The 27,529-nt window shown below is 56.6% G+C and overlaps 3 protein-coding genes across 9 annotated transcripts; 1 reads left to right on the forward strand and 2 right to left on the reverse strand.

Moving 5' to 3' along the window:
* Nucleotides 1-3,042: 3,042 nt before the first annotated feature.
* On the reverse strand, nt 3,043-9,552 carry P3H4 (prolyl 3-hydroxylase family member 4 (inactive)). Its single transcript, XM_032616729.1, has 8 exons — nt 8,630-9,552; nt 8,365-8,517; nt 8,076-8,247; nt 7,210-7,338; nt 6,177-6,322; nt 5,430-5,513; nt 3,816-3,960; nt 3,043-3,490 (listed from the first exon to the last, which is right to left on the reverse strand). Exons 1-8 carry the CDS (start codon nt 9,110-9,112, stop codon nt 3,468-3,470), a joined length of 1,335 nt encoding a protein of 444 aa, XP_032472620.1. The 5' UTR covers nt 9,113-9,552; the 3' UTR covers nt 3,043-3,467.
* A 421-nt stretch (nt 9,553-9,973) lies between these two features.
* FKBP10 (FKBP prolyl isomerase 10) lies at nt 9,974-18,000 on the forward strand. Of its 3 annotated transcripts, none has more exons than XM_032616726.1 (10): nt 9,974-10,509; nt 13,029-13,174; nt 13,502-13,691; nt 13,806-13,951; nt 14,429-14,618; nt 14,730-14,875; nt 15,474-15,666; nt 16,007-16,149; nt 16,477-16,541; nt 16,914-18,000. In XM_032616726.1, the coding sequence occupies exons 1-10, from the start codon at nt 10,163-10,165 to the stop codon at nt 17,097-17,099; spliced, it is 1,752 nt and encodes a 583-aa protein (XP_032472617.1). In that variant the 5' UTR covers nt 9,974-10,162; the 3' UTR covers nt 17,100-18,000. The 3 variants fall into 3 exon arrangements, with proteins under 3 accessions (XP_032472617.1, XP_032472615.1, XP_032472616.1); XM_032616724.1 differs by having other exon boundaries at nt 9,999-10,509; nt 16,378-16,541; XM_032616725.1 differs by having other exon boundaries at nt 10,192-10,509; nt 15,543-15,666; nt 16,378-16,541.
* NT5C3B (5'-nucleotidase, cytosolic IIIB) lies at nt 14,185-27,245 on the reverse strand. 5 transcript variants are annotated; one of them, XR_004347536.1, is made up of 15 exons: nt 27,161-27,211; nt 26,839-26,937; nt 26,193-26,262; nt 26,064-26,110; nt 23,719-23,804; nt 23,074-23,163; nt 21,938-22,100; nt 20,885-21,085; nt 19,657-20,036; nt 18,932-19,028; nt 18,378-18,430; nt 17,644-17,772; nt 16,798-16,977; nt 15,016-15,582; nt 14,185-14,666 (listed from the first exon to the last, which is right to left on the reverse strand). XR_004347536.1 is itself a non-coding variant. In XM_032616730.1 (9 exons), exons 1-9 carry the CDS (start codon nt 27,170-27,172, stop codon nt 19,902-19,904), a joined length of 903 nt encoding a protein of 300 aa, XP_032472621.1. In that variant the 5' UTR covers nt 27,173-27,245; the 3' UTR covers nt 19,535-19,901. The 5 variants fall into 5 exon arrangements, 1 of the variants encoding a protein (XP_032472621.1); XR_004347535.1 differs by lacking the exons at nt 14,185-14,666; nt 15,016-15,582; nt 16,798-16,977; nt 17,644-17,772 and having other exon boundaries at nt 17,841-18,430; XR_004347534.1 differs by lacking the exons at nt 14,185-14,666; nt 15,016-15,582; nt 16,798-16,977; nt 17,644-17,772 and having other exon boundaries at nt 17,841-19,028.
* Nucleotides 27,246-27,529: the final 284 nt, after the last annotated feature.

Here is a 27,529-nt window from a genome sequence, read left to right on the forward strand (position 1 = left end):
GAAGTGGGACTGGGCTATGGAATCAGGCCTGAGAGTGAGGCTTGACTGCCTGCCCTTCCTCCCCTTCCTCCCCTTCCTCCCCTTCCTCCCCTTCCTCCCTACCCTTCCTCCTTCCCTCCCTCCCTTCTGGAACTCTCTGCCTCCCTTGGTGAGCTGTGGCAATGTGTGGGCTTTGTCTCCACATCTGGTCCTTCACCTTCCTCTCCCCAGCCCCAGCTGACAGCATAAAGGGACCAAGCCAAGCTCCGGGGACCAGAGAGAGAGGAGACCACGGTGTTCTCTGCTCTCATCCCTTCTCTGACTATCATGGATTTTAGGGAGAAATGTTTTCAAAACCCAGCTCAGGCAACCCCCCACCTTGAGGAACCATTGGACAGGTTGCTCTCATTCCTCAAGCCTCACCTGTGGCAGAAGGGAATTGATATCTATGTTGCAAGACTGTTTTTTGTTTGTTTGGCAGTGTGGCATGTGGGACCTTAGTTCCTGGACCAGGAGTCAAACCCTTGCCCCCTGCAGTGGAAGCAAGGAGTGTTTAACCACCGGACCGCCAGGGAAGTCCGGAACCGGAAGACTGTTTTGAAGGCTGTAAAAGCACCTGCCAACGTGCCCGGCACACAGTAGGTACTTCAATACATTGTAGCAGTGATGCTTTGCTTGGGACGGGGTCTTTCTGGATCCAGGAACCTCTGTGACATCTGAGTCTGGCTCTGTTGTGTGAGGTCATCATCCCCAGTGCCCTTTTGGCTGTCTCTAACCTTCTAGCCATTTTGCTACAGATGCTAGGGCTGCTGAGGTGCTGGGTGGGTAGCTGGGAGCTGGGTAAGGAGAGGACCGAGTGAGACAGAGACGTGGAGGAGGTGAAGGCGTCTGGGCTGGGTGGGCTTGGGAGAATGGGCTGGAGGGCCCCAGAGGGCCCACGCTGGGACTCGCTGGGACTCGCTAGAACGCGATCTCACCGGTTTGGGGAGCTGGCCGGGCAATGGGGAGACACTGACATCAGAGACAGGTGGGAGTGGCTGGTGGCTGCCAGGGATGGAGAAGCTGAGTAAGGCCCACTGGAAGGGGAGGGCCTGGGTTAACGCCGGGGTGAGTACCTAGAGAGGGGCGGCCTTCTGTTCCCAGGACACACGCGCGCACGCGCACACATACACACACACACCCTCACCCTCAGATGCACACTTGGACACACACTTCTTTTTTTTTTAAACACACTTTTTAAAATTCTTAATTATATTTTTGGTACGCGGGCCTCTCACTATTGTGGCCTCTCCTGTTGCGGAGCACAGGCTCCGGGGGCCCAGCCGCTCCGTGGCATGTGGGATCTTCCCGGACTGGGGCACGAACCCGTGTCCCGTGCATCGGCAGGCGGACTCTCAACCACTGTGCCACCAGGGAAGCCCTAACACACTTCTTAAACCGTACCCCCATTCCGCCCTGTTCTCCCGATCCTCTCACCCTGCTCTATTTTTCCAACGCACTTATGTTAACATAGCCAGATAACTCATTCATTATAACATTTGTTTATTGCCTGTCTCCCCGCTGGAATGCAAGCTCCAGGAAGGCAGGGGGTGCTTGGCTTGCTTTGCCCACTATTGTATGCCCAACACCTGCGACGTACCCGGCTCCTAGGTGCCCAATACATAAGCGTTGAGTACAATCACATATTCTAGGGTTAGGGTCACGAATGCGCGCACCCTCAGGGACGCATGCGCAAAACCGCACTTTCGCCCACGGCGCTGCCACGGACATTCTCAGACACGTGCACGCAGGCACTCGCTCACATCTACACCAACACACAGGCACACAGGCCTTCTCGCTCCCGCACACAGGCGCTTTCAGACTCAAACCCAGCGGTCCAGATTCCAGAGCTCCTACTCATGCAGGCATGCTGGAGCGCGTCCCCACTCCTCACCCTCCGGAGGGCCAGCCCCGGAGGGCAGCCCCTCCCAGAAACAGGGGGCGGGGCCTCGGTGGAAGCTGACAACACAGCAGCTTGAGAGGGGTGGGGTGGGGCAGGGCCGCCCTGGTACCTGGGAGCTCTTTGGAGACGCTGCCACTGCAGACCCACCTACGGGAGGAAGGGAGCAGTGAGGTCACCGGCGTCCCCAGCTTTGACCCCGCCCGTGCTCCACACTCCGCCTCTGTCCTTCCTTTCTCCATCTTCACCAAAGGCCCAGGAGAAGGGCATGGGGTGGGGCAGGGAGTCCTCCTGGACACAGTGATGGGCAGGGCCCAGGCCACGTCAGCTGGCACATCTGGGCAGGGGTGTGGACGGTGAGAACTGGGCTTACCAGCTTTCGCTCCACCTTCCAGTAAGAGGAGAAAGGTCCTCCACCACCCTACCGCTGGGAGAACAGAAATGTGGGCAGTGGGCCAGAACTGTCACCGGGCTGGCCCTAGCCCGGTGTCCCTCCCCAGACAGACCCCTTTTGCCCCTACTTCCCTGCTCGGGAACATGAAGTGGGGGGGAATCACAGGGTGGGTGGTAGCCACCTCCCAATTCTCTGCCCCCCCAGAGCCAATGCAAGATTGGGCAAGATGGTCTGGCAGTCCCACTGCCACCACAAAGTCTCACGTTATCAAGCCGTATCCCTAGGGTTCCTCTGGCCACTAAGAGGGTCTGTTCCCTGCCGTGGAATGAATGGGAGAATGGGCAGAGAGGGCAGCGCAGGGCATGCTTGCTCTCAGTAAACGCTTGGAAAGCAAAAACCGGAAGTAAGTGTCCTTGGCCCCCCCCCCCACCCCCCCCCCACATTCCCTGAGGGAAGCGATGCTGAACTAGGAAGATACAGGACATACCACCTTAGAAATCTGAAACCACCATCTTGCCAGGGGACTCAGGCAGAACTGCATCCTCACGCCCCCTAGCGGCCGATTGCAACGGCAGGCTGATGCTCCTCGTAGTTGCAAACACCCAGGGTCCATCCACAGAGGCCAAACTGTGACCCCTCACCTGTCTCCACATTTACTGATGAGGGGAGATGGGTGCAGAGGGAGGGAGGGAAGGACCTGCCCAGGGGAGTCTGGACCCCAATGCTGTGAGTCATTCAACAAGAAATGTTTATTGAGCACCAACGGCCAATGTGCCAGGAACCGCTGGACTCCTGGTCCAGTGCTCTTCGCGATGCCAGCTGCCCCGCTGCTGTGTCTGCAATGCAGCTTGAGACCCCGACTAGGAAGAGCTAGCATCTTCTCCTCCAGGAGACTGCCCCACTGGGTGGGGAGGACACCGGGAGGAGGACAGGCCGGCCGCGGCTGCGGCACCATCTTCCGGTGGTCCAGAGACCCAGAGAGGAGGCAAGAGGGGTCTGGGGAGCAGTGCTCACAGCTGGGACAGGACGGGGCCTGGCCAGCTATGTCCATTTACATGTTTAATAAATAGTTGTTGTTGCTGCCCAAGCTGGTGGGGGTGGTGCCACTGGGCCCGGGCTTCCCAAAGCTCTTGAGGGGTGCCAGGGGCCCTCTTCTTATGCTAGTTCAGGCTCCGGCTCTGAAAAATGAAAGGAGAGAGCATTGGGGTTAGCCTCCCATCCCCAACAGGTTTCTGGGTGCTGTCCTCGGGGAGGTGGCGCAGGCAGGAGTGAGGGTCCCCAGGAACAGGTCTCAGCTGGTCCCTGCTCCAGGAAGGATGTCACCCCCACCCCTCTACCAGGCGGGACAGGGGTTGCTAACAGGCCGGAAGCCCCCAGAAGAGGGGTGCCAGCACCCAGCACAGCTACTCCACAGCCTCTGCAGCCCAGTGCTTGGATCCTCCTGTCCCTAACGTCCGGCCCAGGCTGCATCCCCGCCCCTCCACCAGGATTCAAGTCGCTGACCGGCCTCAGCCTCGTCGCCCTTGGCATCTGGCTCCTGCCACCAGTCAGCATAGATGCTTTCCTCGTAGTCGCCCTCCCCTTCAAACTCGGCATCAGACGGGGGCTCCTCAGGCTCCACGGGCGGTTCTGTCTCCTTCAGCTCCATCTAGAGCAGCCCCAGGATGGGAGGATAAACCAGGTCATAGCAGGCACAAACCCAGATCGGCTCCCTTCCTGGCCAAGGGGCCCTCCCATCCCATCTTGGTCCCAAACCCCTCCTTCCCAGTCACACTCAAGACCTCACACAGGAATAACTGGAGGGTTTCTCCCTAAGTCCTGTTCCCAAACTGCCCCCTCAATGAACTGATGCATGGGGCTCCACCGGCAGAGCTTCAGGGTTGGTGTAACGTTCTTCCTCTCCACAGCCCACCTTTTAAGCGTAAATACACAGGCAACACTGCTAGTCCATGAAGACTGTCTGCTCGTGCTGTCTCCTGGCCAGGAACACCTTTACTCCCCTGTGCTTGGATAGCTTTTGTTTATCCCTCCAACATCAGGCGTCAGCTCCAGGATGCGGCCCTTGCCGATGACCCTGGCTGGGTCTGGAGGCCTCGTCCAGTGCCCCATGCTGACTTCTCCCACTGCACTGAACTAACGGTGATCTGATTGGGCGAGGGACTGTGCCTTACCTCAATCTACCACAGCCCCAAGCACGGTGTCTGGCAAACAGCAAGCAACAAATAACAGTAATCAAAATGGCTACCACCCCCTGAGCACCTACGTGCGCCAGCTCTACAATAAGTGATTTACATACTAGATCTCGTTGAACTCCCGCCACAGCGGTGTAAGATGGCCATTATTCTCTCCATTCCATGGATGAAGAAATGGAAGTTAGAGGGTTACCTAACACTTGCCTGGAGGCTATCCAACTGGGAAATGGTGGAGCCAAGTCTGGTAAGCACCAAAGCCTGGGGGCTCACTGTGCAGACCTGGCCCCCTGTTTGATGAGGGGGGGCATGGGTGCATGAACAATGGCGGGGATGGATAAATAAACGCTGGGCGGCAACACCTCAGAGAATTCAGGCTCTCAAACCCTCATTTAGAATCAATGTAATAACACCCTGTGGTCCTTCCTTCCTGGCGTCCTGTGTTCATTCATTCACTCACTGGTTCATTCAAGCCCAGTTTCTGAGGGCCAGCTCTGTGCCAGGTGCTATGGGAGAGCTGGGAATAACCTGGTCCCTGTCCTGGAGCCCAGTCCTCTAGGAGACTAGCTGGAGAAAGGGGTGGGGTGAGACAGACAGGGCTGTAAGTAACTCCGGTCCAGGGAGGCACAGACGGTCAGAGTAGGCACTGCAAGCCCAGCAGACAGAGCCAGGACGTACAGCAAGGGCTTCTGGAGGAGGCGCCACCAGAGCTGGGCCCAGGAGAAGCGAGATTCAGACATGTAGAGAAGGGGGGTGTGAGGACACGGAGTGGGGAGAGGGCAGGTGCAAACAAGGGACAGGTGAAATCCCTCTGCTTCACAATGGCTGACTGCCACGAGCTGAGGCTGAGATTTGGCACGGCGGCCCCAGGAAGAGGATCAAGGGGTGTCCATCGCCACCCAAGCCAGGAGGACAAGGGGCCACTTACCTCGTCATCTGACTGCAGGTACATGTGCGCAAACTCCAGCAGCTCCCGAAGCTCAGCTGTCTGGTTGTGGTAGAGCCTGGCCTCCTGGGAGGAGGGAAGGAAAGTGAGGTGAGCCAGGCCCTGCTGCCAGATGGTAGAGGAGCCAGAGCTCCTAGGATCTGGGCCCTCTGACCCTTTCGCAGCTCGAGGAGCAGGGTACAGGTATCAGTTCACACGCTGGTCGAAAAATCACAGCTGCTTGAAGCGCCGGGTTAAGAAGGATTCTGAGGGCTCAGTGAGAATGAGTGCCTAAATCGATTCGCAATGTCTGCTACTGACAAGGAAGTCGGGAGTGGCACCACGTGTCCCATATTTGCCAGTCTTGCCCTAGAATTCCAAGGGGTTCCTCAGTTGGTCCAGGTTACGGGGTCCCTGGGGAAGGAGGGCAAAGGCCAGCAGTGAGCATGGTGAGAGTGGGGAAGGGAGCAGGCAGGGACAGATATTTTTTACCTCCCACATGCCAGGCACTGTGCTGGAGACGTAGGCTGTTCCACCCCCATTTTGCAGGTGAGGCAACAGATTCAGAAAAGGCCAGTAGTATTCCCAGGACCACACAGCTGCTAGGTTTGAACCTAGGACTCCAACTACAACCCAAATTCTTTCTCTTTATTTCTCACCCTGCCTCTGGAGGAAGCCAGGTTTGTTTGTTTGTTTGTTTGTTTGTTTTAATCAAATCGCATATCCTGAGAATGCCTCGGCAATGCCCACCTCCCTGGGCTGGAAGTCCTCCTCCTCCAGGCCCCAGCGGGCCCTGTGGAAGCGATAATACACCAGGTTTTGCTGCATGACATTGTCTTCGGGGTCAAAGAGCATGTAGCTGGCGGCACTGCGGGCGGCCTGGCGCACGTCGTTCACTGCAGGCAGGACAGGAGTGAGTAGTGGCCCTGGCACTTCCCCACCTTCAGGGATAACCCTCAACTAACCCACCCCTATCTCCCAATTTAGTCCAGTGCCCCTGGTTCCCCAGCTGCCTCCCAGAATACCTGTTGGGCGCCTCACCCCACCCAATAATAATACAAGCTAGAATGTATTGGGCACTTACCTTATGCCCCATGTAACTCATTTAAGCCTCACTGTTACTGTCGTCCCCATTTTACAGATAAGAAGTCTGAGGCACAGAGAGGTCAGGTAAACTGCTTGAGCTCACACAGCTGGAGAGCGATGGCACTGGGGAACCAGAAGCCGGTGGCCCAGCCCTCAACCTGTTTGCCAACTAGAACACATGTGTCTCCTGGCCCTTGGTCTTCAGCTCCTCCTCTCCAACTCCAGCCTGTCTGAATCTTGGCATCTCTGCATTGCAGAAACCCTGGAGATTGACCATCTTAGCCCCGGCTGATGCCGGAATCCCCCCGTAAGTGAGGACAGCCTTAAGTGCTGGTGCTACTTTTTATTAGCCATGTTAACTAATGGCCCCTTACCCTCTGTGAGCCTCGGCTTCCTCATCTGAAAAATGGGTCCAGTAACGCCAGCTACCGGTTGCTTGTGAGAGGACCAAGTGAGATAAACAGATGTGGCAGGGCTTTGTAAACTATCAGGTGCTGTGCAGTTGTTGACTATCTAGTCATTTACCCAAGAGGCCCTGGCATTCTCCCCTGAGGCTGCTCTCTGTTCCCCGCCACAAGCTTCTCACCTGCCTTGCCACCCCCAGCCTTCCCTCCCATCACCAAGGGTCCTCAGTTCTGGCTCGGCTTCATTCCCAGTGCAGTGCTCTCCCCCACCACAAGCCCCCCAGGAGGCTCACACTTGTAGTAGGCAAACTGCAGGTAGTGATACATGGTGGCCACGAACTTCTCCACGAAGTAGCCGCCCACGTTGGGGGTCAAGTTGGCCTCACAGTCCACCTTGCACTGCAGGGATTCTGCAAAGAGATCTGGGGGTGGGGGTGGCAGCGGTGAGGAGCTGGTGTACTGAAGAGCTCCATCCCGCTGATGGGGATGACGGCCGATGGCTTCCAGTCCCAGCTCTGCCTGCTGATCCCACGAGACAGTCGAGGGACAAGGGATGCTGCGGAAGCCTACAGTGGCCTGGGCTGACTTATCACCCCCACAGCTCACCCACCACCCCAAAGCCAGAGGAAGCCAGGGCACACTGGGAGGTTGGCAGGTGAGGCCTGGAGGTGGGACTGAAGCCCAAAGAGAGAAGCTCAGGACAGTCCCTTCTGCCCCTGCTGAGGGACTCCGACCTTAGGGATCCCCCAGACTAGGTGTGATTTCTGGCCACAGACTGCTTTCTGCACACACATGCTGGGTCGTTTCCCACCTCAGCAACTTTGCACCTGCGTTGCTCTCTGCCTGGAAGGCCCATGAACCCAACCTCCCCAGACCCTTTTGGGATGTCACCTCCTCTCTGCACCGATGCCCAGCACCTTGGACACTCCCTACTGCAGCCCTCTGCACCCAGTGGCAGGTGTTCTGTTGGTCCCTCTCAGCCAACGCCGACTGAAGGGTCTGAGGGTAGGTAGGGATAACACCTTATGCCTGTCCGCCTCCCGGGCACTTAGTAGGCGCTCCATAAATATGCATGGAATGAATATCTGTGTTAAGGTGCCTTAGAATTTCTGGGAAGCAGGGCCCTGCGGATGAAAGGGATGCCCACCGGGGTGGATACCTGCTATGGCTGGATAGAAGTCCTTGAAGTCCACCTGCTCGTGGGCCCCCTCGCAGCCAGCCAGACACCGGGCAAAGACGGCCATGTACTCGGCCAGGGCCCGCTCCATGTCCTCGGTGCTGCTACGGAAATCTCCGCTGTTGTAGAGCTTCACAGCCCGGAGGAACACGGCCTAGGGGCAGGGGACGCGGCACAGGGGTCAAGGGGACCCCCACACCTCCCCTCCCCCACGGGCCCTATGGGGGACTCAGGGAATTGCGTCAGGGCTGGCCCTACCCTGGCACCCCACCTCATAGGGCTGGGCCTCCAAGTCCGTGAGGGGCTCGTCGGCGGCGTCCAGCAGCCCGCGATAGTAGTTGAGATACTTGGCGGTGAGCTCGTGCTTCGGGTTCCTCTGAAGGAAGGTGTAGGCCGCGGCCACCGCTTTCTCCAGCCGGTTCGCCTGCGGCGTGGGGACAGGGCCGGTCAGCAGGGCCAGAGCCCGCAGCCCCGAGCACACGCGAGGAGCCGCGCTCCCCCAGACCCGACTAGGAGGCGCCGCCGGCTGCGCGCACCTTGAACTGCGCGTAGTGCAGGTACTGGTAGGGCAGGCGGCTCTGGAAGTCGCGCAGCAGCTGGCGCGGCGGGTAGGGCACCTGGAAGGCGGGCAGCGAACGCTTGCAGCGCCGCAAGCAGGCGGCGCGCTCCAGGACGTGGCCGAAGAGCCGCAGCTCGCGGGCCCACTCGTCGCCGCGGCCGCCGTCGGGGCCGGGGGGCGCGGGCCCGGGGGGCGCGGCGGCGGGCGGCGCGGGGCCGCTGCAGTTGGCGTGGCAGAAGGCCTCGCTGTCCCGCAGCAGCCGGTGCAGCCGCAGCGCGGCCTCGAGGTAGCGCGCGCTCTCGCGCCAGCTCTCGCCCTCGTACTGCTCCAGCGCGTGCCCGTAGGCCGCGGCCAGGGGCATCAGGTCCTCGGGTGGGAAGCCCCGGAAGCTGTACTTCTCGTACTGTGCCCCGGCGCTGCCCAGCAGCAGCCACAGCAGCCCCCACGCCGCCCGACCCATAGCCCCCTCCGCGCCGCTGTCTCTTCCCTCCGCGAGCTGGCGTCCCGGCCCAGCTGCCCGGCAGGCTGGCGGGCTCAGGGGCCCGGGACTGGCCGGCGCGCCCGCTGGGTCTTAGCGCCTGGTACCAGGGGCAGCGAGGCGGGGTCGTGGCTTGAGTCAGATCCCCCGAGGGGCCGAGGGCTGTGTCTCCACTCTTTTAAGAAAGCCAACACTATCCTGAGTCTCCGATCTCCTGCCCTTGGGGGTCCTCCCCTTGGCAGATGGTGAGAGGGTGGAGGAACAGTTCCCGCAGGGATGCGGAGCCCAGAAAGCCCCTCCCACACAAAGACAGTTCCCCCCCCCCCCCCCGCCCCCGAGACCTTAATACAGAGAAATTGAGGGAAGTGCCACCTCACTCTACTTTACCCAAGCCCTGGAACCTGCTCTTCCATCAGAGCGGTCCTTCTGCTCACTCCCCACTCCCAGCCCCGAAAAGGTTCCTGCAAGTGTCCCCCCAGCCCGCGACGGGGAAGCACACCCCCGGTTTTACCCTGCACATCCTCCACTCTCACCACCTCCCACTCGATCTCCATCCCCACGTCAGAAAGTCCTCTGGCAGTCCAGCTTTTGCAGGACAAAGCAGCCCGTCCCTGGAGAGGCCGTCCCTGGGGCAGAAGGGGTGGGAGGGAGCACTGAGATACCCCTCCGATTCTGGAGCCTCACCAGCCACCTGGAGAGACCTAGATTTGGGGTTGCCAGCCAAAGAAACAAGGGATGCTTCAGTCCGGCTTTAGGACCCGGGGGGCTCCAGAAAAAAGACTGAACTTTTTTTTTAAGTCGGCTCCGACCTTCCCAACTTTCCGGAACTTCCCTACCCCTCCCAGGTCTCTCAGCCCCAGGGTACGGGTGGGGGAAAATCTGGAGGGCTTTGTGGTGCTTTCCTCGTACTCTAAAGCTATCAGCCAGGCCCTCCTCCTCCTCCAATTCCACACCCCTTCCCCCCACTCCCACCCCGCCAGCTCAGCCTCCCCAGCCCCCATTCCACGTGGACCAGCCAGGGCGGGGGTGAGGATGGAGGACAGGAAGAGGGGGAGCCAGCTCTGGGAGGAGGGGGGCCAAGGAGTCTGGCGGCGGCGGCGGCTCTCTCGCTCGCCCTCACTGCCGGCCGTCCCAGCTCCAGGCACCATGTTCCGCGCGGGGCGCCCCAGCCACACCGTCCTCCGGTCGCTGCTGCTGCTACTGCTGCAGGCCGTGGGGAGGGGGCTGGGCCGCGCCAGCCCGGCCGGGAGCCCCCTGGAAGATGTGGTTATCGAGAGGTACCACATCCCCAGGGCCTGTCCCCGGGAAGTGCAGATGGGGGATTTTGTGCGCTACCACTACAACGGTACTTTCGAGGACGGCAAGAAGTTTGACTCGAGGTAATGGCTTGGGTGCCCCCAGACTCACCATTTCCCTTCCCGGAGCCCGGGACCAAGCTCTCTCAGTCCTGGGGTTCCCTCGTTGCTGCTTTTAAGCTGTGTCTGCATGCTCCCTACTCACACCGTGAGCCCCTAACCTCAAACACAGCACCCTGGGTGGGGGGACTCCTAGACGTCCATCTCCCCAGACATCCCTGCCCTCAATTTCAAACCTTCGCCTCTCAGAAGACGCCTGTTTCTTTCACACAAACTCCCTCTGTCTCTCAGAGTGCTTGAGAATCAAGGTGAACTGCTCTATTTACTTACCAGTGCTCTATTTAAAGACATAGAGGGGGTTTTCTGGTCCACAGAGTTAGGGGGAAGGGCATGGTCCCTGCTGCCCCCTCTACCTTTCCATCCACCCCGACTCCCTTTCTGGCTCCAGCCACAGGTTTCAGTGCCTTTGTGTTTAGAGAAGAAGAAGTAAGTAGAGTTTGGGGGGGAGGGGGAGGGGGGGTTAGCAGCCAGCGGGGTAAAGCAGGTGGGCACTCTAAGACAGCAGGATGGATCAGGGAGTGCAGGGCATACCTTGGTGTAAGGACCCTGTCTGCCTTCATGTCACACAGTCACACATGCCACCCTGGGCTCCTCCGAGGGTTTTCATGCCTCCCTCTCCCCGTGATCCCGCACCCTCATCTCCCTCCATCTTAGCTCGACCAAGTCAGTGCTGCCGCCCATCTTGCCAGCCTTGGGGTTTGAGAGATGGGTTTCTGGTCTGTGTCCAGGCTTTCCGTCTGCTCTGGCAAGTCCATTTTTCTCGGTGGGGGCAGGGCTGTATGCCAGGCCAGCCTCAGTTAAACCTTGGGTCCAGGTCGCACACACAACTCGGCCTATAGAAATTAGTGGCTTTGGAGGCAGGAAGTTTATGGGGTAAGAACACGAACTCCTGAGACCAAGACCCTGGACTCAAACCCAGGCTGCGATCATGGACAAGGAGTTTTGCCTCTTTAAGCTTTACTTTCCTCATCTGAAAAAAAGGAGATTAAGAAACAGTCTGGAAAACTGCATCCCTACTTCCTAAGGCTGATGTTAGGACTCAAGATGATGAATGAAAGTGAACTTCACACAGTACCTTACGGTCTGCAAGCGGGTTCAGTACACATTAATTAGCCTTGACTCTGGGGAGAACTTTGGTAGTGTTTAACTGGTAGAAGCTTCTTGCCATGCTTGGGCTCTCACAACGGCACTGTGGAGGAAGCAGGCCGTACAACCAGCTCAGTGGGCAAAACGCGGCATCGGCAGTAGACAGGAGTACAGCTGTGAGCCTGTGGCCACCGAGGAGTGGAGGAGGGGTTGGGAGTTGGAGAATGACCTCCCTATCGGGGATTCTGATGGGGACTCTTGGATCCAGGTTGGATCCAAGCAGTGCTGAGCTCGGAAAACTTTCACAACCCATGACACCTTCCATCAAAATAATAATCTCCCATCTTTCCTTAACTTCTTAAAACTTAAAACTAACTAAATCAAGTAAAAGCCATGGCCATTTCAGAGTAGCCTTTTTCAAAATTGAAAACCAATCCCTATCCCCAGCCAGCTCTGCTTTCCCTTCCTTTCTTCTGTGACCTGATGGTGCAGTGGCCCAAACATGGGCTTTGGAGTTCAACAGACCACACATTAGCTGTGTGACCTTGGCCAAATCATTTGGTCTCTCAAGTCTCAATTTTTCTCGTAAGAAAAATGAAATCAATAATGCCCGTTTCGGGAATTCCCTGGTGGTCCAGTGGTTAGGACTCGGCGCTTTCACTGCTGTGGCCCGGCTTGGCCCGGCTTTGATCCCTGGTGGGGGAACTAAGATCTCACAAGCTGCATGGTGCGGCAAATAATAATAATAATGCCCACCTCACAGGGGAGAGAATTAAATAAGATAATGAATGCAGGGACTTCCCTGGTGGTCCAACGGTTAAGGCTCCGCGCTCCCAATGCAGGGGGCCCGGGTTCGATCCCTGGTCAGGGAACTAGATTCCGCATGCCACAGCTAAGAGCCCACATGCCGCAACTAAAAGATCCTGCATGCCGCATCGAAGATCCCAAGTGCCACAACTAAAGATGCGGCGCAGCCAAATAAATATTTTAAAAGAGATAATGAATGCAAAATGCCAAGCATTTCTTCAGCCTTATCATTTAAGTGCTGGATAACTGGTCTACCCACACCCCTCCCCCCACCCCGCCCTGGGTCTGCACTTCCCACTCCTTTTCTGTCAGCAGATAGCAGCAGCAGATAGGACTGCTGGCACCATCCCCCCACCCCAGGGTAGATAAAAGCCCCTGGCCTCCTGGAGGACTTCCTTTTGTAACAGCCCATCCTATTAAGGTGGGAGTCACGGCCCACCTAGGAGGGAGGCTTGAAGAGTTGAGAAGCCTGTGGATCTACACCTTTGTGTAGGGAGGGGGATGGTGTGTGTGTGCACTTGTGTGCGCCTGTGCCTGTATGTGACCATGGGCAGAGGCCACTGTATCCCATCTGTCCCCTCCCTCCCCAGCTATGACCGCCACACCTTGGTGGCCATCGTGGTGGGCGTGGGGCGCCTCATCACCGGCATGGACCGAGGCCTCATGGGCATGTGCGTCAACGAGCGGCGACGCCTCATTGTGCCTCCACACCTTGGCTATGGCAGCATCGGCGTGGGTGAGGAGAGCTGGGGCCCAGGCGTGGGGGTGGAGGAGACCAGGAGGCAGGAGCAAGGGCCCAGGGCCAGAAAACTGAAGCTCAGAGAGGGAGAGCGGCTTTCCAAGGTCACACTGCATGCGCAGCAGAATGAGTAGCGCGGCAGGTCTGGGACTAGACTTTTCCGTCTCCTGCCCCTGGGGCGGGAGGAAGGGCAACAATAGGGCCCTGGGTAGGATCCTAGCTTGACCTGGGAGAAGGGGAACTAAGGATGGTGGAGCGGGAGGCCAAGCAGGATGCTCAGACCTCCACTCCACCCCCCACTCCGGGGGGCTGCACCAAACACAGCGGGGCTTATTCCCCCGGATGCCACCCTCTACTTCGATGTGGTCCTGCTGGATGTGTGGAACAAGGCGGACACTGTGCAGGTGAGCACCTTGCTGCGCCCGCCCCACTGCCCCCGCATGGTCCAGGACAGCGACTTTGTCCGCTACCACTACAACGGCACGCTGCTGGATGGCACTGCCTTCGACACCAGGTAAGGGCTGGAAGGAGCCCTGGGGCGCCAGGGACTGTGGCATGCAGCGGAGAGTCGGGGGCCTTCCTGCCTCTCCCACCAACAGCAGCCTCACCCCTCCCTCATTCTCTGCAGCTACAGTAGAGGTGGCACTTACGACACCTACGTGGGCTCTGGCTGGCTGATCAAGGGCATGGACCAGGGGCTGCTGGGCATGTGTCCTGGAGAGAGAAGGAAGATCGTCATCCCTCCATTCCTGGCCTATGGCGAGAAAGGCTATGGTGAGGGCGAGCAGGGACTTGGGGATTCTCTAGAAGTGGGCTGCCACATATAGTTGTTCAGGTTGAGTACTGCACAAGGACACCCAGCCAGGGAGGCAAGTAGTGATGAAATCTAGCCCTTGGTGATCACCTCACTAAGAAGGGGTGCTTGGGTGGTTAGGACTCGGCACTGTCACTGCTGGGGTCCGGGTTCAACCCCTGGTTGGGGAACTGAGATTCCGCAAGCCTCGAAGCACAGCCAAAAAAAAAAAAGTGCTTTATTCTGATTCACACAAAGGCTCATATGGGATGGTGCTGGCCCTGGGGAAAGCTCAGCTCAGGCCTCAAAGAGGAAGAACCGGGGCTACTGATGGGCGTCAAAGGCTCTGGAAAGCAGGGTTAGCACCTTTTTGCACGGTGCTCACATAGGCCTTCCTGAGTGGAGAAGAGCCCTGCTTTGCTCTCCACGTGTATGGTTCAAGCCTATCCCTTCCCCAGGGACTGTGATCCCCCCGCAGGCCTCCCTGGTCTTCCAAGTCCTACTGATTGACGTCCACAACCCAAAGGACGCGGTCCAGCTGGAGACACTGGAGCTGCCACCTGGCTGTGTCCGGAGAGCCGTGGCTGGGGACTTCATGCGTTACCACTACAACGGCTCCCTGATGGATGGCACCCTCTTTGACTCCAGGTCCGGGGGGTCCTGAGGACGACGGTGGGGGCTGGGGGCGGCTCTGTGCTGCAGGAAGGGCGGGGCCGCTGTGACTCTCTTGCCCGCCTCCCCGCCTTGTATGTATTGCAGCTACTCCCGAAACGGCACCTACAATACCTATGTGGGGCAGGGCTATGTCATCCCAGGGATGGACCAGGGGCTGCAGGGCTCGTGCATGGGGGAGCGCCGGAGAATCACCATCCCCCCCCACCTTGCCTATGGGGAGAACGGGACTGGTAGGCATGCTCCCTGTTCCCCAAGCCAACACCTCAGTTCCTCCTGACCTTCCCCCTGATGGGCAGGGGCGAAGGGGGTGGATTCCAGCCATTGCTCTGCCCCTCTCATCGAAAAAACTGGCCCCCCACCCAACTCCTACCACAAGGACTCCATCCTTTTCTCCAGGGGGCAGTCCCCCACTTCTCCCCTTCCACACTGGAGAAAGGCAGCCGACTCCTGAGCTTGGGGAGGGAGGGCGGTTATGGAAGAACAGAAACAGCATAGCCCTGGGAAGCAAAGAGACCTGGATTCGAGTCCCAGCTTTGCTGGAAGCCTTTGTGTGCTCACCTGTAAAATGGAACTAATCACATCGATCAGCAGGGTGAGTTATTGGGAGGTTGCAAGATACATATGGGAAACGCTTTCCAGCTGGCGTGCCCCTCCCCTCGCCTGCCTCCTCACCACCACAGAGTATATTATAAGAGTTGACTATGTGGACAAACATCCCATCCCATCCTTGTTTAAAACCCCAGGATGGGGAAGGTCTGGGGCCTCCATGGAGACCTAGAGCAGCCCCTCCTAGACTCCAGCTGATCCACGCCCCCATTCTGGCCCCAGGAGACAAGATCCCTGGCTCTGCTGTGCTGATCTTCGACGTCCACATCATCGACTTCCACAACCCTGCAGATCCAGTGGAAATCAAGACACTGTCCCGGCCCCCGGAGACCTGCAACGAGACGGCCAAGCTTGGGGACTTTGTTCGCTACCACTACAACTGCTCTCTGCTGGATGGCACCAAGCTCTTCTCCTCGTGGGTCCGGGGCAGGGCCAGGGCTGGGCAGGTGGGTGGGCCCAGGCGTGGGGAGTCCTCCTAGCAGCACCCCTGACCCTGCCTCCCTAAGTTCCCATCTAAGCTGAAATTCTTAAGTCCACAAGCAGAGGGAGGGTGAAGTAAGCAGTAGGGGAGCTGCTAGTTCCACTCAGTGGAGGGAAACGAGCAGGGAGAGATGAGCCCCCGGCCACACAGCAGGGCAGTTAGTTACGAGATAGGGGGATTGATCCTATCTCTGCACTGCTGGGTCCCCGCACCCTGCCCTGGGCCTGCCAGGGACCAGGATGAGCACTGACCCGGGAATCTGCTCTCCCCCAAGCCACGACTACGGGGCCCCTCAGGAGGCGACTCTGGGCGCCCACAAGGTGATCGAAGGCCTGGATACGGGCCTGCAGGGCATGTGTGTGGGAGAGAGGCGGCAGCTGGTGGTCCCCCCGCACCTGGCACATGGAGAGAGCGGAGGTGAGCAGAGACTGGCCTGATGGCTTTCCTCCTCCCCTCTGCCCCTGCCCCCTGGAGCCTGGATGGCTGCTGGCAGGAGTGAGTGAGGCCTTCCCAATGCTTCCCATTCCATGCCCCACTCTCCAGCCCCCAAGGCAGGAGCTGAGGCCTGTAGGCTGGGAGCGCACTGGGCAGGCAGTGAAGCCGGGCCCAGACCCTTCCCTCTCTCTACTCCTCCCCTCCCTCCAGCCCGGGGGGTTCCTGGAAGTGCTGTGCTCCTGTTTGAGGTGGAGCTGATGTCCCGGGAGGATGGGCTGCCCACAGGCTACCTGTTTATTTGGCACGAAGACCCTCCTGCCAACCTGTTTGAAGACATGGACCTCAACAAGGATGGCGAGGTGCCCCCGGAGGAGGTGGGTGAGGAGTTCGCTCCTAGTAATCCCTCCCACGCTGTCACCTGGCAGGAGCCACCCTGCACGGTGGCATCTAACGAGAACACAGCGCGTGTCCACCATCCTGTCTGCACCCGTGTTGCTGCCCCGCTGCGGGTCCGTGTGCCTTAAGCCCCTCATCCCGCCTTCGCCTCTGGCACATGCAGCCCACTGCCCCCTGGCTGCCCGACCCTGGGCACGCCCTCCGCCCCCGCCCCCCTCAGGATGCAGCACCAACCAGCTCCTCTCCTCAGTCCTCGCTGGAAGGCCTCCGCCTGGGGACCCGTCCCAAGGTGAGCACAGCTGCTCAGGCAGGATGCTCTCTCCCCCTCCCCTTGGCTCTCCTCGCTGCAGTTCTCCACCTTCATCAAGGCTCAAGTCAGTGAGGGCAAAGGACGCCTCCTGCCTGGCCAGGACCCTGAGAAAACCATAGGAGACATGTTCCAGAATCAGGATCGCAACCAGGATGGCAACATCACCGCCGAGGAACTCAAGCTGAAGTCGGATGAAGACCAAGAGCGGGTCCACGAGGAGCTCTGAAGGGCAGAGGCCTGGGCCCAACTGCAAAGGTCGTCGAGGGGGACAGCGGGCAGTGGGGCTGACTTCCCAACAGTCACCCTCCCCTCTGCTGGCATGAGGTCTGGAAGTTTCTAGAAAGTGGTCAGAGGGGACAACTCTGGTTTTCCCACTGCCCGAGAGTAAAATCCACAGCACAGATCTCTATTTGGTTTTTCTCTCCCAGCCCCAAACCCCTTCCTTAAAAGTTTTGGAATTACAAAGCCAATCTGGGGATTGGTGGAGTTTGGGGGTTGGCTGGGGTCATTGCTGGCCCCTTGCTCAGACCTCCCCTCCGTGTCACCAGACACTGAGGAAGGCCAAGCTCATAATTTCCTTCTCTCCCCAAACTTCCCCTTTACCTGTACTTTTCCTCACCATCCTCAACCCACACACCCCCGCCCCTGCCCACAGCCCCCATTCCTCGGTCCTGGCAGCTCCCCAGGAACATGAACCCTCAGCTTTCCTCCCTCGGCTCCGGCTGGTTCCTAGGGAAGGGGATGGTTCCGGGGGGACAGCCCTACCTTACCTGTCCGGTTCCCTTCACCTGTCCCACGCCCCCTCGCTGCCGTCCAGTGGTGGCTGAAGAGCCCCTGGGGTGCTGCACTTCAGGGCTGGGCTTTGTGTCTCCTCTTATCCCTAAAGAAGGCTGCCTTCTCTAGGGACCAAAGAACAAGAGAAAAATGAAGGGGGGTGGTATGAGGAAACCTACTTGGATGGATCTTAGGGCTATGAAATCCTTGGTTCGGGGCTGAGATAAATGTGGAAAAGGGGCTCATTATTGAGGGGGTGAGGGGGAGTGGGCAGAGCTCTGCACACTCAAAAGGCTAAACTGGTGTCAGACCCCCTTCTCCTTTGTGCCAAATAAAACACGTCCGAAACCAAAGTCCTCGGGATGCGGTCTTTCTTGATTGGGGGCGGGAAGCTTAGACCCAAGTGCTGGGTCTAAGGAAGGGGAGCAAAGCAGGCCATCTCCATGGCCCTTCTGCTCAAGACCCTGTGTCCCTAGGTCTCAGCCTCCTGCCTCCCTGAGGCCCAGCTGGGGCCCTCACCATGGAGGGAGGCTGGGGGGTAAGTGTCCACAGAGAGGGGCCTGCAGGGGAGGCCTGGAGACATGATCCTGGTCTCCTAAGGGTCCCAGCTGAATGGAAAAACAAGTTCCCTGAACTCAAACACAACATGCAAAGCTCAAGGCTTAAATTAAACCACACAGGTCAGATTCCCCTTTCACACAGATCGTTTCTAATACGGCGATGTTCCCACCTCTCCCTGCTCCTGGCCGCCAGCTGTCACCACCTGCCTGGCGCTTCTCCCTCCTGCCAGAAAGAAAGGTAATGGAGTTCAAACCTCTGGTGTCTTGAGGAAGGAGTTGCTTCAGCCACTAATCAGGCCATCTGCCCTCACCTGCCTGGCTGGACTCTGGCCAGTGCGACAGAGATGACCCAAGCCATCCAAGGAGGTGGGGTGGGGGGGATGCTTGGGAGAGAAAGTGACTGGATTCACACCCCAAACTGCCCCCACAAGCACCGAGCTCTTGCCCAAGATCCCCCGAGAGACGGAGCTGCTCCCCACGGTCGCCAGCGTCTGATACTCCCTGGTCCCAAAGCACAGAGAGCACCTCGGGGTCGACAGAGGTGACAGCCTCAGATGATAACCACCCTCCCCCAAGCCTAACAGGACAGCCTGAACTAAGTCCGTGTGGAGGCAGCGTGATGCAGAAGAGAAGGCTGGCTCTGTCGGAAACACTGCAACCCCAGCTTGAGCTCCCAGCTCTGGCCTTTGGGCAAAGGACTGGTCCTTTCTAAGTGGACCCATACCTCCTGCAGGATCCCTGTGAGGATGGAACGGCACCTGCAGCACCTGGGTGCACACAGCTGGCCCTCGGTCAACACTCCCATCACTTTCTCCGCTGAGCTGCAGACAAACACAACTTACCAGCCACCAGGCAGGCGGATGAGGGAATGAATCCGACTACCCTGAGCACCGGCTCCCTTCAGGTCCCGACTCAACCGCCCTAAGTCATGCACTTCAGTGGCCGTGGAGGAGGAGGAAGGACAGGAGCCAAGGGCCCCAGTGAAAATCCACACTCATATGGATCACTCTAGGGACCCATCAAGAGGGGGCTCTGCATACAGGGCCGGCCAGATTCAGCTGATCCCAGCTGAATTTCAAGTTTAACGGCTGCATGAGAATCAAGTCAAACCATTCCGGGTCAGAAACACACCCTTCCAACCCTGCCTGCCCACCGTGACGCCCACAGACACGCTAGGCTGTGCTCGCTGTGCTCAGAGTCTCCTGGGCTAATTCAGGGGTTTTCCAACTGTGTTCCGTGGAGCTCTAGCAGCTTCTCGGAGGTTCCTGAGCCTCCAGAACCAGGAGGTACAGGCTCTGCCCCACCCCCACCCCAATCGGAACAGCTCTGTGTTTTCCTTTTTTTATTTTGATCTGTTTCACATATTAGATTTGTTTGAAGAGCAGCTTCCCATGTTAAAAAATACTGGAAAAAAGATTCCCAGGACCAAATGATTCCTAAAGTGCTAACCCTGTGTAGGTCCACAGTTCATCTGGAATGGCTTTCGCTGCCCTCCGGGCTGGCAGGGCTCCCTCAAGGCTCTGGAGAACACAAACCACGAAGCCAGGGAAAGGGGGAGGGAGGGGCGTGGGCCAGCAGCTCCCGGCCGCCTGGACTCTTCCCTGCAGCACCGGCAGGAGCAGTGCTCAGAGCAGAGTAGCCTTCCGGGGAAGCCCGTCCGCACCACAGCCCGCGGGGCCTGAGCCCGGCCGCCCTCAGGAGCCCTGCACCTCCGTCCAGTCCCTCTGCCGCAGGACGTGCTGCAGCAGCCCGTTGACCACGTCCAGCGTCTCATCCTTCTCCAGCACGATGTCATACGAGTCCATGTAGCGCTCGCGCCGCTCCTCCACCTGCCGGGGGAGCAGAGAGCGAGAGTCCCCCAGCGCCCTGCCCTCCGCGTTGCCCACCTGGGGCTGGGGAAGGGGGCGTTCAAGCTGCGACTCCCCGGGAGGAGTTCAAGGTTACCGGGACCTGCCCTTTGGAGACACGGATGGCCACGGATGCAGGCTGCCACAATTAACCCTTGGGTCAGTGCCAAAAGGACCATCCCAACGATTAGAAACGAAAACTGTCAGACAGTTACCTCTAATCTCTATGGATTGAATCGTCAGGAGGCTTCAGCACCTGCTGGCTGAGGTGAGAACTGGAGGCCTTCTAGCCTGAGGCCATACTGTGCCCCTCTGTGACCTTATGTTTTCACCCCTGTCAACCTCTGGTCTGTTCCTATGCTTTCCTTCTCTAAATTATAAACCCACATCCTGAATACCAACATCTCCAATCTCAATCATGCCTTGCTGGTAGGATTTAGGAGGACTGGTAATCAGCCCAGCCACTTTCTAAACTATGTCACCTTGGGCAAGTTACTTAACCCCCTTGCCTCAGTTTCCGCATCTGTAAACTGGGTATAACAGTCACTACCTCAGAGTGTGACTGTACGGATGAACTGGGTTAATGTGCGCGGCACTCGGTAAGTGTGGGCTCTGGTGGCGTGCTCTGACCTCTGGGTCACGCCGTGTGCTTCGTGCACAGCTGTAACCACTGGGTATCTCTTTTGTTTCCTATGAGACTATGGCTTATGTCTGACCTCTGTGCCTCTCATACTTCACACAGGGTCTAGCCCACAGAAGGTGTTCAATAAGCACTCGTTAACAGGAATGAAGGAGAAGCCGGCCATGAAGAACCCGGGTCTCCTACCTACCTTGTCATTTAGGAAGCCAATCTTGAGAATGTTCTCCACGCCAGGAACCCCATCAGCCATAGTGAGGTCCCCCATGGAGTCTCCCAGCAGGAGGATGTTGGTTTTGCCCTGAAGCTGCTCGAAGTAACCAGAGTTCTCGCACACGGAGCTGTTCTTGTTGTAGGTGTGTATGAGCTGGCCCTTGAATCCCTTTAGGAAGCCCTAAATAATCAAGACAAGAGACAGACAGAAGGACTACAAAGACCCATTCAGGACCAGTGTTCCACTGTCTCTGCCACAGAGGAAAGGGAATCCTGAAAGCCACAGATAATGCCAAAATTTCATTGTGATCCAACTAGGGGTCAGCAAGCTAGGGCCCGTGGACTAGATTTGGCCTATTTTTGTAAATTGCTTTGCTGGAACACAGCCAGGTCCATTTGTTTACATCTTGTCTACCGGTGCTTTTTAGTGTGACAGAGTAGTTGTGACAGAGATCATATTGCCCGCAAAGCCCGAGATACTTACTACCTGGTCTTTCACAGAAAAAGTTTACAACCCCTGGTTTAAATTAACAGGAACCATCAAATATTGTTGATCACCTACTCTGGTGAAAGCATGAAGCCCGTGATACAAGCAAGCGCTGCCTGGCTACATGTGCGCTAACCTCAGCTGTGGTCCACACCCTAACCACAGGTCAAAGGGATGAAAATTCCAGCCTTGGTTTTAAGGGGAAGAAGTCAGAACACGGGTGAGTCAGAGCAGCCCACCTCTGGCTCAAGAAAAACAAGTCCAAGTCCAAGCCCTTGAGTACCTAGGATGGCACACGAGCCATGACAGTGACACGGGGCCTGGCTGAGCCCTAAACTCAGTCCTCCCTGGCAGAGTCGACTGTCAGCCAAACACCCAAGAGTGGGTCCTTCAAAAGCGACTGTCTTTAGCTGGTACTAATAAATAAATAACTGCTGAGGGCAAAGAAGCTGGCATGCCGTCCCTCCCCCCTCCCCCATCAGGGTTAACATTTAGGGTGAAGCACCCTGGCTGGCGGTCCCCACCCCTCTTCCAGCCCCAGCTCACATCTTCATCAAACTCCATGTAGTTAGAGACGATGTGGATGTTCGGGTGGAACACTTTCCTCTGCCGCATGATTTCTTCCAGGATATCCCCAACGCCCGCGGAGAAGATGAAAAGGGGAACGCTGTTCTGGGAGAGGGTGTTGAAGAACGTCTTGTATCCATCCCTGAAGTGACGTGAACGGTTCTGAAATGGCACTGCCTCTGCGACTGCTCTTTATTTTCTATTTGGGTTACATCTTTAACATTTTTTAAAAACATTTTAAATTGTGGTATAAAATATATACAGTAAATTATTAAAGTGAACTAATCTTAAGTGTTCAGCTCAGTTAATATTTACGTATGTTCACACACGTGTACTTACTAATCAGGTCAAGATTCCCTCATGTTCCTTCCCAGTCGATGCCACCGCCCCCATTTTGACTTCACATCACCATTGATTTGCTCTCCCTGCCCCTGAACTTCATATACACCATATAACCGCATTTTTTGTTTGTTTGTTTCTGTATTATTTTGCCCGAGCAAAATACAACCAGGCAGCTATCCTGAGGCAGCTTTCCTGGGGAACACCTCCAACCCACCCAGTCACTTACTGGGTCTGCACGTGTCTACTCTCCTGGCTTTCCACGAGCTAGCCTCTCTCCCCAATCAGGACGCACAATCCTTGAGGGAAGGCACCCGTGTTGACTCCTTCCTCTACGTGCCCTCATCCCTCCTCCAGTAAAGAACGCTCCAGCACACAGCTGCACTGTGAAGGCCACGGATGATCAAGGGCCCTAGGTCAGCCAACTCCCACGTCTGGATAAAGAACACCAGTCACCATGGGGACCCCAAAAGTCTTTTTATCATTGGGAAGAATGAGCTAGACGCTGTTTGTTCTAGGAGATGGAGCCCTGGTCATATCCACACCACATCCACTACCAGCAGACTGCATCCTAGGACACACCCAAGGAGAGAAAATTCTCTGGCCGTGCCCAGAGAGGAAAAGCAAGACCTTCTCCACGTCATCTACTCATGGTGCTAGATCGCTTCTGACTCTCCCGGCAACCGACTCCTCTTCGATTCTTCCCAGCCTCTCTTTTGTGAGCAAACCCGTCGCCAACAGTCCGGCAGAAACATTTTCCAGAGCAGGTAGCTCACCTCAGCATTGCGTTGGACTCTCTCACCACCTGGGCTATCTGAAACTTCCGAATCTTCTGCTGGCACAGGAGCTCATGTGCTTTGGTCCACCTGGAAACAGACACCCCACGAGACCCCAAATTCAAACCACTAAGTAGAGTGACCTTTCCCATCTCAGGGCCGAGTCTCCTCTGGAAGTACTGACAGCGGAGGCCTCATCCTTTTCCCCAGAGCCATTTCCTGAAGGACCCTGCTTGTCCCTAAAGGAAGAGGGTGAGACAGCAACACAAGAGCTGGGCAAGTTGCTGCTGATGTCAAAGCTCTTCTGAATCCCTTCCTCTGTGACCCCACTCTATGGAGAACTGGGGCTTTGCCCAGTGATACGGGTTTCCTTAGGAGGGTTATTGCCCCAAAGCACTTATTGCCCCAAACTAAGGGGCTTCTAACTCATTCCAAGGATACTTGGTGAGCCCTCTACTCTAGCAGTAGCCACACGTAGCCTGGCTTTATCTGGACAATTTGTTCTAGCAGCTGCGCTTGTGGCCTTCAGTTAAGCATTCAGTAAGGTAAAGGAGCCTGCATCTGACCAAAGCTCAGGAAAAATACGCCCCCGTCCAGACCAAGCATCGTGAGGGCCAGGGGCGTTTCACCACCACCATCACTTACCATTCCACCATGTCAGGTAACTTCTCTTTGATGGTCCGGTGTGGGTCAATCTCAATTGGGTAATAGTGGTGGAGGAGCGCTTTGAGCTGTGACATCGAAATGAAGAGAAAAGCCGTTTAGTCCACATCAAGTTTTCCCCAGCGGAGTCCTACAGTCCAGCATGATAAAAAAGTCACCTAGAAGATGCAACTCCAGGTAAGGGAGTGACCTGGAGCTGCAGAGCCGGCCATCCCCCTGCACTCCCGCTTAATCAGTAAGAACTGATTTAACGCTGTATTTCCCAAAATGTGGTACATTTTCTCAGGTGGTAGGCAAGATAACTTTGGCGGGGGGCGTACATGGATAAAAACACTTTTCATTTTAGTGGTTTGGGATTCATTTTAATGTATGTCGGAAAAAAAGAAAACTAGAATAACACACTCACGCTTTCATAAAGATTGCTCCTTTCTTTTGCAAGTTAAATGCATTCAGATCTTTAAAGGCAGGGTAATTTACACAGATCTGGCAAAAAGCATTCAAGTGAACTAGAAGACTGGAGCTTGGGACACAGCATGTTAGGGGATAACTCCACCTGACCAACGTCAGGTGGACAACCTCACGGGGAGCATCTCTGTGCACCTCCTCTGGCTAAGGTCACCTTCCACATGCCAGCACCTTCCACAATCTAGGGAGGCTGCTTCAGGGACCATGTGTCACATGGGCTCAGTCAGTAACAGTGCCCAATAAAAATGAGAATTGACTGAGTAAAAAATTTTAATACCGTGCATGGTCTTGGAATATTATGAGATCAAATGGAGTCCCTGACCATCAGTCCAAAAGAGGGTTAAATACAAAGAGTGACAGAGACAGAAAGCTCCTAAAATGTGTTAAGATTCTCAATGTTTCCTTGAGTGTGAGAACATTTTTCTGAAAGTATAACAGAATTCAACAGAATATAAATTTCTTTTTTTTTTTTTAATTTATTTATTTTATTTTTGGCTGTGCTGGGTCTTCGTTTCTGTGCGAGGGCTTTCTCTAGTTGTGGCAAGCAGGGGCCACTCTTCATAGCGGTGCGTGGGCCTCTCACTATCGCTGCCTCTCTCGTTGCGGAGCACAGGCTCCAGACACGCAGGCTCAGTAGCTGTGGCACACGGGCCTAGTTGCTCCGCGGCATGTGGGATCCTCCCAGACCAGGGCTCGAACTCGTGTCCCCTGCATTGGCAGGCAGATTCTGAACCACTGCGCCACCAGGGAAGCCCCCAGAATATAAATTTTTAAAAAGAAAAAAGATTTCTTACATAAATTTTGTTTTGTTAATTTCTTCAGGAACCCATCAACGCCACAAATCTTAATGTTCTCTAGCTTCTTTATCCCAGAGAGGGCATCCAAACCTATTGTCTTATTTGTGGACGTAGCTCTCTGGAAGCTGCTATGATCAGGGATGTGAGGAACCAAAAAAATGACCTGCCAAAGGTAATCAGTGGTGGAGCCAGAATCTACCTTAAGCTGCAAGTGGCATCACCAGAGAGACAGGTGTAGAAACAGAAGAGCTGTCTATAATTCACTGTCCATCTTAATAACCAGTAATCATGACAGAGTATTAGAAGATCTGACCCACACGGCAGACCAACAGACCACCTAGTAACCAATTTGGTGAACTTCATAATCAAGTGGAACTAAATGATATAGCTATTTAGCAGAAAGAGCTCAGCAACCTGCAGAGAAACGAGGGGCTAGCACAGCTCTGCTCTGGCAAAGAGGACACTGATGGGAAGAACGCGTAGCAAAGTAAAATGAACTCCAAGGCTACAGGGATCGCTTTACAGTATCTGTATGCATCTTATGGAAACGGGAGTTTCATACACAGACATTAATTCAGAAGTCTTTCTTGGTACCTGCTGCCTTACCAAGAAAATTTATACGATCAAGGAAAGAGCATAATATAGAGGAAAGAGTCCGGGAACAGAGTCAGATCTATGGGAAAACCAAGCTCTGCATCTTGCTGTATGACCTCGGGTAAGTTGCTCAAACCTCTCCAAGCCTCTGTTTTCCCATCTGCTAAATGGAGACGGTAATGATTCTAGCCACCTCTCGGAGTTGTGCGAGGGTTAAACAGCAAACATGGCAGTCTCCTATTCAGTTCTACAGATAGCAGTAAGCATATTCCAACCGTCTATTATCACGTGTCTTGGCCAATAAGGAAAAGCTGTTTCAGTGTATCAAGACTAGGTCCACCTGAGCATAACAACAATTTTTTTAAAAAATTCATCTTCTAAGGTCTCAACCCTGGAACCTTTAGTCCTAACCAAGAACCACCGGAAGTCGTATATGATAGCCATTTCTGAGCAAAGAAGGGAGTAACCCACCTCTTTCCGGCACTCCTCACTGATGATCTTGCTGTTATCCAGAATATCTGCAAAAACACAGAACTCCTTTTACTTGCCCCTTATAAGCCATCGTCCCGTGCAGCCCAATAAAGCTAGTATGTGACTTACTGTAAGAAGAAGGGCATTGCTTTCCATTATATGCAAACCTGCTCAAGGTCATGTCAAAATCAGAAATGACCTAAAATGCAAAAGAGAGATGAAGCCTAGACAGGCTCCTTCCAGGGTGGCCCTGTGCCAGCCAGGGAGGATGATTATGGAAGTCCAAACAGCTCAGTGCCGGTCTGCGGGCAAAGCCCTGGGGGGAGTCAGGAAGCGCCGAAGGAAGAACTAATCCTAGTTAGTACCTGTGCTAACCCAGAGAAGACCCAGCCTCTCCGAGGATGGGGGTGGGGACTGCAGAATCAGGACCCCTTCCACTCTGTCAATAGCACCCATCTCAATGCCCTGGTCCTTCGTAAGATGCCCCCACCTTTTGGCCCATATACACGTCTGCGCCTTCTTGGGGAGCCCACCAACCTCGGCTAGCGAGGACAAGACCCGGAGGCCTGGTGTGGGGTGCGTTCTGTCTACAGCACGACCTTACTGAGAAATTTGAAATCTAGGTTTCTGGGCAGGTGGGCTCTCCCCCAAGGCAAAACAGGCTTGCCCTCGGGCAGCCGGCCATTTCTAGGGGCTGAAGGCATGCTTGCTGGCGTCCGCAGCAAAGCGGGAAGGCGCACTGGGCAGGCCACATCCCCAGCCCCCCCCGCGGTACCTGTAAGCGGTCTCCCCCGCCCTTGCGGAGGGCGCCCACGATCTCCTGCACCCGCCCGGGCTGCCGCATCAGAACCGTGGCCTTCATCAGGGGGCTCACCTGTCCCGAGACCCGAGAGAACCGCTGACCCCGGCACCGCGCTGCGCCCAAGGGGAGGCCGGCGAGGCCGGGCCGGGGGCGCGGGGGACGAGCGGGGGCTCCGGCCGGGCCTGGGCGCCTACGGGCCGCAGTGGCGCGGCGAGGCCCAGGCGGCCCGGTGGGGGTCTCGGAGCGCCCGGGGGTTCGGGGCCCGCCCCACGCCGGTCTCCTCCTCCCGCCTCACCTCCTCCGCCATGGCGCTCGCCGGCCTGTTGGCGGCGTGGGCACAACGACCGCCCCGCGGCCCCACTGCGCAGGCGTCGCTTCCGCGGGGCGGGGTGGGGGTGAGGTGCGGGGACTGGGAACGGGTCCGGGGCGGGGGGGGGGGGGGGGGGGGGGGGGGAACGGGGAGTGTCCCAAGAGGCTGGGGTTACGTGGGTGGGTGCCACTCTTTTTAGAACAAAAACCCTAACCGGAATGGACGTTTCCAGGCTTAAGGTTTGCATGACCAAAAGGCCGCAGATGGGAGGGGGTGTGAAGGAGCCATAAGTGAGTTCTGTTGAAGATCCAGAAGGTGCTTCCTTCACGGGCCTCGCTCCTCATCACAGAAGAT

Source organism: Phocoena sinus, chromosome 20 (genome assembly GCF_008692025.1).
Source record: "Phocoena sinus isolate mPhoSin1 chromosome 20, mPhoSin1.pri, whole genome shotgun sequence".
NCBI classification, from domain to species: domain Eukaryota; kingdom Metazoa; phylum Chordata; class Mammalia; order Artiodactyla; family Phocoenidae; genus Phocoena; species Phocoena sinus.